General features: G+C 42.5%; 1 protein-coding gene across 1 annotated transcript; it reads right to left on the bottom strand.

Moving 5' to 3' along the window:
• Positions 1-8314: 8314 nt before the first annotated feature.
• Positions 8315-9485, bottom strand: LOC130471339 (uncharacterized). The gene is made up of 2 exons (XM_056841400.1): positions 8933-9485; positions 8315-8805 (listed from the first exon to the last, which is right to left on the bottom strand). The coding sequence occupies exons 1-2, from the start codon at positions 9483-9485 to the stop codon at positions 8315-8317; spliced, it is 1044 nt and encodes a 347-aa protein (XP_056697378.1).
• Positions 9486-9892: the final 407 nt, after the last annotated feature.

The following is a 9892-nucleotide window of genomic DNA, read 5'->3' as shown; positions in this document are numbered from 1 at the left end:
ATAGTACTGGACTGTGAAGCCAAAGATTTACTCAAGGCTAGAAAGAGACCATTCAAGAAAGGTGGAAAGTCCAAGGGCAATGCTAAATCAAAGCAGGACAAGTCCACATCAAGCTGTCTTTATTGTGATGGAATAGGCCATTACAAAAGAGAATGTCCAAAGCTAAAGGAAGATCAGAAGAACGGAACAGTCGTTCCATCTTCAGGTATTTTCGTTATAGACTGTATACTTGCTAATTCAACTTCTTGGGTATTAGATACAGGTTGTGGCTCACACTTATGTTCCAATCCACAGGGACTAAGAAGAAGTAGAAAGTTAAGCAAGGGTGAAGTCGACCTACGAGTGGGAAATGGAGCACGGATTGCTGCATTAGCCGTAGGAACTTACTATTTGTCGTTGCCCTCCGGGCTAGTTTTGGAACTGGAAGAATGTTTCCATGTTCCAAGTCTTACTAAAAACATCATTTCAGTTTCTTGCTTAGATGCTAAGGGATTTTCCTTTATAATAAAAGACAATAGTTGTTCGTTTTATTTTAAAGAGATGTTTTATGGATCTGCTAGATTAGTCAATGGACTTTATTTATTAGATCACGACAAACAAGTATATAACATAAATACCAAAAAGGCCAAAAAGGATGATTCAGATCTCACCTATCTGTGGCATTGTCGATTAGGCCATATAAACTTGAAACGCTTAGAAAGACTTCAAAGAGAAGGAATTCTAGAACCATTTGACTTAGAGGATTATGGTAAATGCGAATCATGTTTACTTGGCAAAATGACAAAGCAACCTTTCTCTAAAGTTGGAGAAAGAGCAAATGAACTATTGGGTTTAATCCATACAGATGTATGTGGACCAATGAGTACAAATGCTAGAGGTGGTTTCAGCTACTTTATCACTTTCACTGATGACTTCAGTAGGTATGGTTATGTCTACCTAATGAAGCATAAGTCTGAATCCTTTGACAAATTCAAGGAATTTCAGAGTGAAGTAGAGAATCAATTAGGCAAGAAGATCAAGGCACTGCGGTCTGATAGAGGCGGTGAATATCTGAGCTATGAATTTGATGACCATCTGAAAGAATGTGGAATTCTATCAGAATTGACTCCTCCTGGAACACCACAATGGAACGGTGTGTCAGAACGGAGGAACAGAACCTTGCTAGACATGGTCAGGTCAATGATGGGTCAGGCCGAACTTCCATTAGAATTTTGGGGACATGCACTAAATACAGCTGCACTCACTATAAATAGAGCTCCGTCTAAAGCTGTCGAAAAGACTCCATACGAATTATGGTTTGGAAAGCCTCCAAATGTGTCTTTTCTTAAGATTTGGGGATGTGAAGTATACGTCAAACGATTAATTTCAGACAAACTTCATCCAAAATCTGACAAATGTATCCTTGTGGGCTATCCAAAGGAAACAAAGGGGTATTACTTCTACAATACATCTGAGAACAAAGTGTTTGTTGCTCGAGATGGTGTCTTTTTGGAGAAAGATCACATTTCCAAAATGACAAGTGGGAGAAAAGTAGACCTCGAAGAAATTCGAGTCGAACAACAAACTCTAGAGAATGCTCAAGATGACATTCAGGATGAAACTCAGAGATCTTTAGAAGAATCTGGTGAGAATCATGGTCAATCTAGAAATGTTACCCCGCGTAGATCGCAAAGATATAGATCTCAACCGGAAAGGTACTTAGGTATTTTGACGAACGAGAGCTATGACGTTCTATTACTTGAAAGTGATGAACCTGCGACTTACAAGCAAGCTATGACGAGCCCTAGCTCCAAGCAATGGCAAGAAGCCATGCAATCTGAATTAGACTCCATGTCTGAAAACCAAGTATGGGATTTGGTCGATTTGCCAGATGGCTACCAAGCCATTGGAAGCAAATGGGTTTTCAAACTGAAAAAGGACAAGGATGGGAAACTTGAAGTTTTCAAAGCTAGATTGGTTGCAAAAGGTTACAGGCAAGTCCACGGTGTGGATTACGATGAAACCTTTTCACCAGTTGCAATGCTAAAGTCTATTCGAATAATGTTAGCAATCGCTGCATATTACGATTACGAAATATGGCAGATGGATGTCAAAACTGCTTTCTTAAACGGCGTTTTAACAGAAACTGTGTTTATGACACAGCCTGAAGGTTTTGAGGATCCAAAGAATGCTAAAAAGGTATGCAAGCTAAAGAAGTCAATCTACGGATTGAAGCAGGCATCCAGGAGCTGGAATATACGTTTTGATGAAGCAGTCAGTGACTTTGGTTTCATCAAGAACGCGGACGAATCTTGTGTATACAAGAAGGTCAGTGGGAGCAAAATTGCTTTCCTAGTATTATATGTCGACGACATATTGCTTATCGGAAATGACATTCCTATGTTGAACTCTGTCAAGATTTGGCTTGGGAAATGTTTTTCGATGAAGGATCTAGGAGAAGCACAGTACATATTGGGCATCAAGATTTACAGGGATAGATCTAAAAAGATGATTGGACTTAGTCAAAGCACTTATATCAATAAGGTGCTTGATAGGTTCAAGATGGCGGACTCCAAGCGAGGCTACCTACCCATGTCTCATGGAATGACTCTAAGCAAGACTCAGTGCCCAAAAACACTTGATGAGCGTAGACGAATGAATGGGATTCCCTATGCATCATTGATTGGTTCAATAATGTATGCTATGATATGTACACGCCCGGATGTTGCGTACGCACTCAGTGCTACGAGCAGATACCAGTCAGACCCAGGAGAGGCGCATTGGACTGCTGCCAAGAACATTCTGAAATACCTGAAAAGGCACAAAGATGACTTCCTGGTCTATGGTGGAGATGATGAATTAATTGTTAAAGGCTATACGGACGCAAGTTTCCAAACCGACAAAGATGATTTCAGATCACAGTCTGGGTTTGTCTTCTGCCTCAACGGAGGAGCAGTAAGCTGGAAAAGTGCTAAGCAAAGCACCATTGCGGATTCTACAACTGAAGCGGAGTACATTGCTGCACATGAAGCAGCAAAGGAAGCTATATGGCTAAGGAAGTTCATAGGAGAACTTGGTGTAGTCCCCTCCATTAAAGGACCAATAGCCCTGTATTGTGATAATAACGGAGCTATTGCACAGGCAAAAGAGCCTAGACACCACCAGAGAGTCAAGCATGTACTTCGTAGATTTCACCTTCTACGAGAGTTCGTTGAAAGAAAAGAAGTCGAGATAAGCAAAATTGGAACTGATGACAACATATCAGATCCATTAACTAAACCTCTGCCGCAAGCGAAGCACAACTCGCACACTGCAGCTATGGGAATCAAGCATATTGGAGAATGGCTTTGATGTCTCTGTTTAATGTTTTAAAGTTTTAGAGTTTAAATCTTTGTAAAACATTATTGGTTAATCATTCACAATAAATGAAAGAAATTCATTTTTCCATTTAATTTGTGGTTTATTAAATGATGAGTCCCTTCAACTTGACGATATATTCAAGATAGACTGTCAGGACCAGTCCTGTGACTAAGAAATGTCTATCAAGTGAACTTGAATGTCAAAGGTTGAAAATGGTCCCTAATCGGAGTTTTCTATAAAATTGGACGCATAGAAAACGTTAGACGATTAGAATGCAAGATGACTAGTAGTTCTGTTTCTTGAACTATGTGGACATGGCAATATCATAATCATTTGCATAGATACTTACTTTGGGAAGACTAGTATCGGACAAGACCTATGAAACTTTACTGTAAGAGATGAAAATCTGTCATGAGTAAATTTCATTAAATTATTAGACACTAAATCCTCAATACCTGAGTGATTTGAGATTACTTGTTTGAGAACTGGTTGCTTTGACGTTGACCAACCGTCGCACCGTAAAAGGAGGCTATAAAGGCAACGCTCAGGTAATCACCTATCAAACAAAGTCTAATCTCAAGATCGCAAGATTGGGATTGTCCTCCCATAAATCGGGATGAGATGCTTAAAAGTTGTACAAGGCCACTCGGAGAGCTAGAAACTGTGAAATGCATGGCCGTGCTCGGATGAATCATAGGCTATGATTATCTGTTTATTTGATCAGTTGAACTCTGAAACCGAGGAACACCTCTGGACATAATAAGGATGACAACTCTTACCTTATGTTCAAGAGCAAGCATCGAGCGACAAAGGAATTAGGAAATGCACACTTGTCCCTAAGGACAAGTGGGAGACTGAAGGAAATAATGCCCTTGGTCCAAGTATGCATTCTATGTTAAAGTCTAATAAATGCGGTTCAGTATTAATTAACAAGTTAATAATTCAGTGAGATCAAGTGAGCTGAATGCCTAGCTAGAGGCCGCTTCAGTTCAAGTGGAATTAATGATATTAATCCACAGCTTACTCTTGACTGAACCCGTAGGGTCACACAAATAGTACGTAAACGGATCAAGTATTTAATGGCATTAAATACTCCATCTATGAATATTCGGAACCGACGGATCTTGGTTTCAGTGGGAGCTAAGATCGTCACAGGCAAGAAATGAATACTCCGGAAACGATGATATTGCCGGAAACGGAAATATGGATCGTATCGGAAATATGAATATTATCCAAGTCGTAGATGTTGCCGGAAACGGAAACATGGTACGTATCGGAAAATATTATTGGAAATGGTAATATTACCAGAATCGGAAATATTGCCGGAAACGGAAATATTGTCAGAATCGGAAATATTACCGGAATCGGAAAATAATTCCGGAAACGGAAATATTAAATATTTGTTCGAAACGGAAATTAATTCCGGAATCGGAAATATTAAATATTGTTCGTATCGGAAATAGATTCCGGAAATGGAAATTTAAACGGAAGCGTATCGTACGAATTAGCATCGGACGAGGCTTGCCGGACGAAGGCCCAGCACGAAGCTGGGGCCATCGCCCAGCAAGCATGCGCACCACAAGCCCAGCCAAGGCAGCGCCCAGGCCTACCGCAAGGCAGGCCCAGCGCGCGCCAAGGGCCACGGATGCGTGGGCCGTGCTGCGCGGGGCTGCTGCTCGCACGCGCATGGGCAGCCCTTGTGGCTGCCGTGTGTGTGTGAGTTTGTGCTCATGCGTGATTCCTGAATCTACAAGAGTCAGTGTATGATTAAATTTCTATTCCTAATTGGATAAATTAATTAAATAGAATTCATGTAGGATTCTAATTTCAATTAATTCGTATCCTACTAGGATTACGATTCCTTTTCCATAACTCTATAAATAAAGGCCTAGGGGTCATAATTTATACACAAGTTTCAAAGTATTCAAAAAGTGAGTTTTTGAGAGAAAATTAAAACACACATCTTGCTCATAAAGTGCCGAAATTTTCTAGTACCTTAAGGGCGATTCTAGTTGGTCAATCTTAAGGCGGATCCGGACGTGCTGTGGACTATCTACGGAGGGACGACACTTGGAGTCCTAAAAGACTTGTTCTTGTTCGGTTCGGGCGCAGCTAGGGAGGGCACGCAACAAAGAGTATGCATCTAAATTATGCTATATGATTATGTGTAAATAATATGTTGTCCTGGGTTAATGGTTGTTTCCGCATGATCTATGTAATGTCATATGTATCATAACCTAACAAAAAGGAGGCTATAAAGGCAACGCTCAGGTAATCACCTATCAAACGAAGTCTAATCTCAAGATCGCAAGATTGGGATTGTCCTCCCATAAATCGGGATGAGATGCTTAAAAGTGGTACAAGGCCACTCGGAGAGCTAGAAACTGTGAAATGCATGGCCGTGCTCGGATGAATCATAGGCTATGATTATCTGTTTATTTGATCAGTTGAACTCTGAAATCGAGGAACACCTCTGGACATAATAAGGATGACAACTCTTACCTTATGTTCAAGAGCAAGCATCGAGCGACAAAGGAATTAGGAAATGCACACTTGTCCCTAAGGACAAGTGGGAGACTGAAGGAAATAATGCCCTTGGTCCAAGTATGCATTCAACGTTAAGTCTAATAAATGCGGTTCAGTATGAATTAACAAGTTAATAATTCAGTGAGATCAAGTGAGCTGAATGCCTAGCTAGAGGCCGCTTCAGTTCAAGTGGAATTAATGATATTAATCCACAGCTTACTCTTGACTGAACCCGTAGGGTCACACAAATAGTACGTAAACGGATCAAGTATTTAATGGCATTAAATACTCCATCTATGGATATTCGGAATCGACGGATCTTGGTTTCAGTGGGAGCTGAGATCGTCACAGGCAAGAAATGAATACTCCGGAAACGATGATATTGCCGGAAACGGAAATATGGATCGTATCGGAAATATAAATATTATCCAAGTCGTAGATGTTGCCGGAAACGGAAACATGGCACGTATCGGAAAATATTATCGGAAATGGAAATATTGCCAGAATCGGAAATATTGCCGGAAACGGAAATATTGTCAGAATCGGAAATATTATCGGAATCGGAAAATAATTCCGGAAACGGAAATATTAAATATTTGTTCGAAACGGAAATTGATTCCGGAATCGGAAATATTAAATATTGTTCGTATCGGAAATGAATTCCGGAATCGGGAATTTAATCGGAAGCGTATCGTACGAATTAGCATCGGACGAGGCCCGCTAGACGAAGGCCCAGCACGAAGCCAGGCCATCGCCCAGCGAGCCAACACGCACCATCGCATGCCAAACCTCGACCAGGCCCAGCGCAAGGCCAGGCCCAGCCAAGGCCTGGGGCGCGCGCGCGAGAGCACAGCAGTGGGCCGAGCGCTGTGCGCCTAGCGTGGGCCGCAAGGCTTGCGCGGGTGTACGGTGCTCGTGCAATGCTTGTGCGGGAATCCTAAAGCAATCGGGATTCGAAATATGATTAAATCCTAAAACTATTAGATAATGATTATTTAATTAGAGTCCTAGTAGGATTATAATTAAATAAATTAGTATCCTAATAGGATTCCAAAACCTTTTCCATAACTCTATAAATAGGTGCCTAGGGTCACATATTTACATAGATTATTCAAGTATTCAAAGTGAGTTTTTGAGAGAAAAATTCAGTCACATACCTTGCCTAAGAGTGCCGAAATTATTAGTACCTTAAGGGCGATTCTAGTTGGTCAATCTTAAGGCGGATCCGGACGTGCTGTGGACTATCTACGGAGGGACGACACTTGGAGTCCTAAAGACTTGTTCTTGTTCGGTTCGGGCGCAGCTAGGGAAGGCACGCAACAAAGAGTATGCATCTAAACTGTGCTATATGATTATGTGTAAATAATATGTATTCCTGGCTAAATGGTTTTTCCGCATGATTTATGAATTGTCATATGTATCATAACCTAACACAAGTTAGGTTTTTATCTTTTGTACGCTTAACGATGACCCTATCATCTATCAAAAGTTAAATAGTTAATTACGATCAAAAGAATATAAGTCTGGATGGTGCTCTTTTTACACCAAGGCCAACAAGATGACTGTGCATCCCAAACTGTCCAGTTGCAAAGACTGGGAGAAGATGTTCTACTGGTTGCGGGTTCCGTCTAACTTTCCAATCCGCACCCGTTTTCACTTACCTCGTCCTCATATGAATCATTATCATGATCGAGATTTGGGTTTTAGGGAGAAAAGGGCGCACCGATTTGTTTCATGTAACCATATTGATACTGGTCTGCTAAAGACCGTCTATGTTCCTAAATATTGGCTGCCCCCTGCTAAGTATATATTGAAAAATGGGCCATTGTCTGATATCGTCTTGTGCCATACCCATTTTCTTGGTATGGACGTGAGTTGATAGCCATATCCCCCTTTTTATTGCTCAAGTATAACAATGGTTTCTTGTTCTCTTTACTCCATATGAGTGCCTATTTTCTTTCTTGTTTTTCTTTATCGTGTCAGGCTTGCACACTCTCGAGTTCACCACTCTTGGTTTAGGAAAAGACGGTCGTCCCACTACCAACGCTCCTCCCAATCCGAGAGGCGTGTTTTCCATCCTCTCTACCTACGCGGCCAAGGCTAACAAGAAACGTTCTCTAAGTAGGGAGGAACCTGTGAGTGAGTCTCCCGTCAAGAAAACCAGAGTGTTGAGTTTCATACCGGCCCCTAAACCGCTTACTATTCGTGAACCAGCTTCCCGCCCTGTCGGTAGCTGGAGTGTCAGTGTTTCCCCCAAGCCACTTTTTGTAACTACCCATTCTGTCAGCGAGTCTGATTTGGCCGGGAGTATGCAATCTTTGGACTGTGGTAGTGGTGCGTCTTTGGTTGGCAGGTGTAGTGACCGTCAAGTTCCCTTCCAGCGTCAAACTCGTTCTCGTCTGACCGGGCCTCTGCCTCCATCTGCTGATAAGTCTCAAGAGAAAACTCCTTAGAAGATTTCTAATGAGTGTGCGGAGTTGACTTCTGTAGACAAGGAGACGCATGCTGATCTTGACAAACCGGCGACCCGAGTTGACCCGATGATCGTGCCTCCGTGTATTGGCCCTCTTGAGATGACCCAAACAGTAGGCTTCTTTCCCCTATCAGCCCCGTCTCTACTCGACTCTAGTTGGGATCGAATCTCCTGTCTAGTTGGTGGTGCTTGCTCAATTCTACTAGCAGGCTGAGAATATCCTGACTGAGTGGGGACATAGGGGACATGATGTTGCTGGCTCTGTTGTCTACTATTTCCACTGCTATGGTCTTGACGGGCATTGTACTGGGACATATATCTGTTTCTTACCAGCTCTTCGATGTTATCCCTCAGCTCTTTACAATGTTCTGTGTAATGACCGTGATCGTTATGGAAAACACAAAAGTTTTTTGAGTTACCTGGAGTATCCAATGGTAACGGCTTTCTCCAAGCGGCTGACCTATCCACTACATAGATAGTAGCTCTAGCGGTGTTGAGTGGGGTATAAACCTGGTACGCTCCTACCGACTGTCTACTTTGAAAACCTCCTATTTGCTGGTAATTTTCTTTTTTTTTTGTTGTCCTTCCGATAACTCCGTTGATGTGATGGAGGCTGATCTTTTCTAGCAGGTGGGGCTGTCTGTCCTCCCATCGTCGGATGTGATATCAGCATTAACTCATCGCTCCTGATGTATTCGTTTGCTTTCTTCAAATCCTCCCCTAGGGTGGTAAACGATTTCCTCCCTAGATATTTCTTAAGCTCGCAGTCTTGCATTCCTCTCAACAGGGCCAAAACTGTTATCTCCTGCTGGAAATCGGGTATGGTGATGGATTCATTGTTGAAACGGGTCAAGTACTCTCTTAAAGGTTCCTTATGCTTATGTGAAATCGACATCAGTTCTCCAGATGTCTTCTTCCTCTCCACCTTACTGATAAAACGTCTCACAAAATCCTCATGTATCTGCCTGAAACTAAATATCGACCCTGCAGGTAATTTCTTGTACCAATCAGCCGCAACTCCTGACAGGGTGGTTTGGAACACCTTGCACCACATTGCGTCTGAATCTGAGTACAACATCATGTGTTGCTCGAAAGCGGTAGAATGGTTTTCGGGATCTGTGGTGCCGTTGTACTTGCTTGTCGGCATTTTTACCTTTTCCATGGGCTGCTCCAGGATGCCTCGGCATAGTGGCGAATCTTTAGGATGGATGGTACGCTTGGTTGGGTCTTGATAAGATCTGTATCCGTCGTACCTATCATCCCTGTTGCGGAGATTGTACAATGTATTCCTCACGGTGATAAGGCGTGGGCTCTCTGCTCACCGACGTGGGCTCTCGATGCTCAGGTGTTGCATCTTTGTGCCTGGATGTCCTCTCTCCTGGAAATATGCCTCTGTCTCCTAGGTGGAGATTCGTTGCGGATGGGTATCAGTTCTACTTCTACCGGAAGAACTATATCTTGCTCCATGGTTTCCTTGAGATTTCGTCCCGGCGGCCTGAGACGCTTGGAGGTGGTAGCGATGGTCTGAACTCTCTCCTTACCTCCCAAGGATAA

This window comes from Spinacia oleracea, chromosome 4, assembly GCF_020520425.1.
Source record: "Spinacia oleracea cultivar Varoflay chromosome 4, BTI_SOV_V1, whole genome shotgun sequence".
Classification (NCBI taxonomy): Eukaryota; Viridiplantae; Streptophyta; class Magnoliopsida; order Caryophyllales; family Amaranthaceae; genus Spinacia; species Spinacia oleracea.
This window is presented reverse-complemented; position numbering and strand designations above follow the sequence as displayed.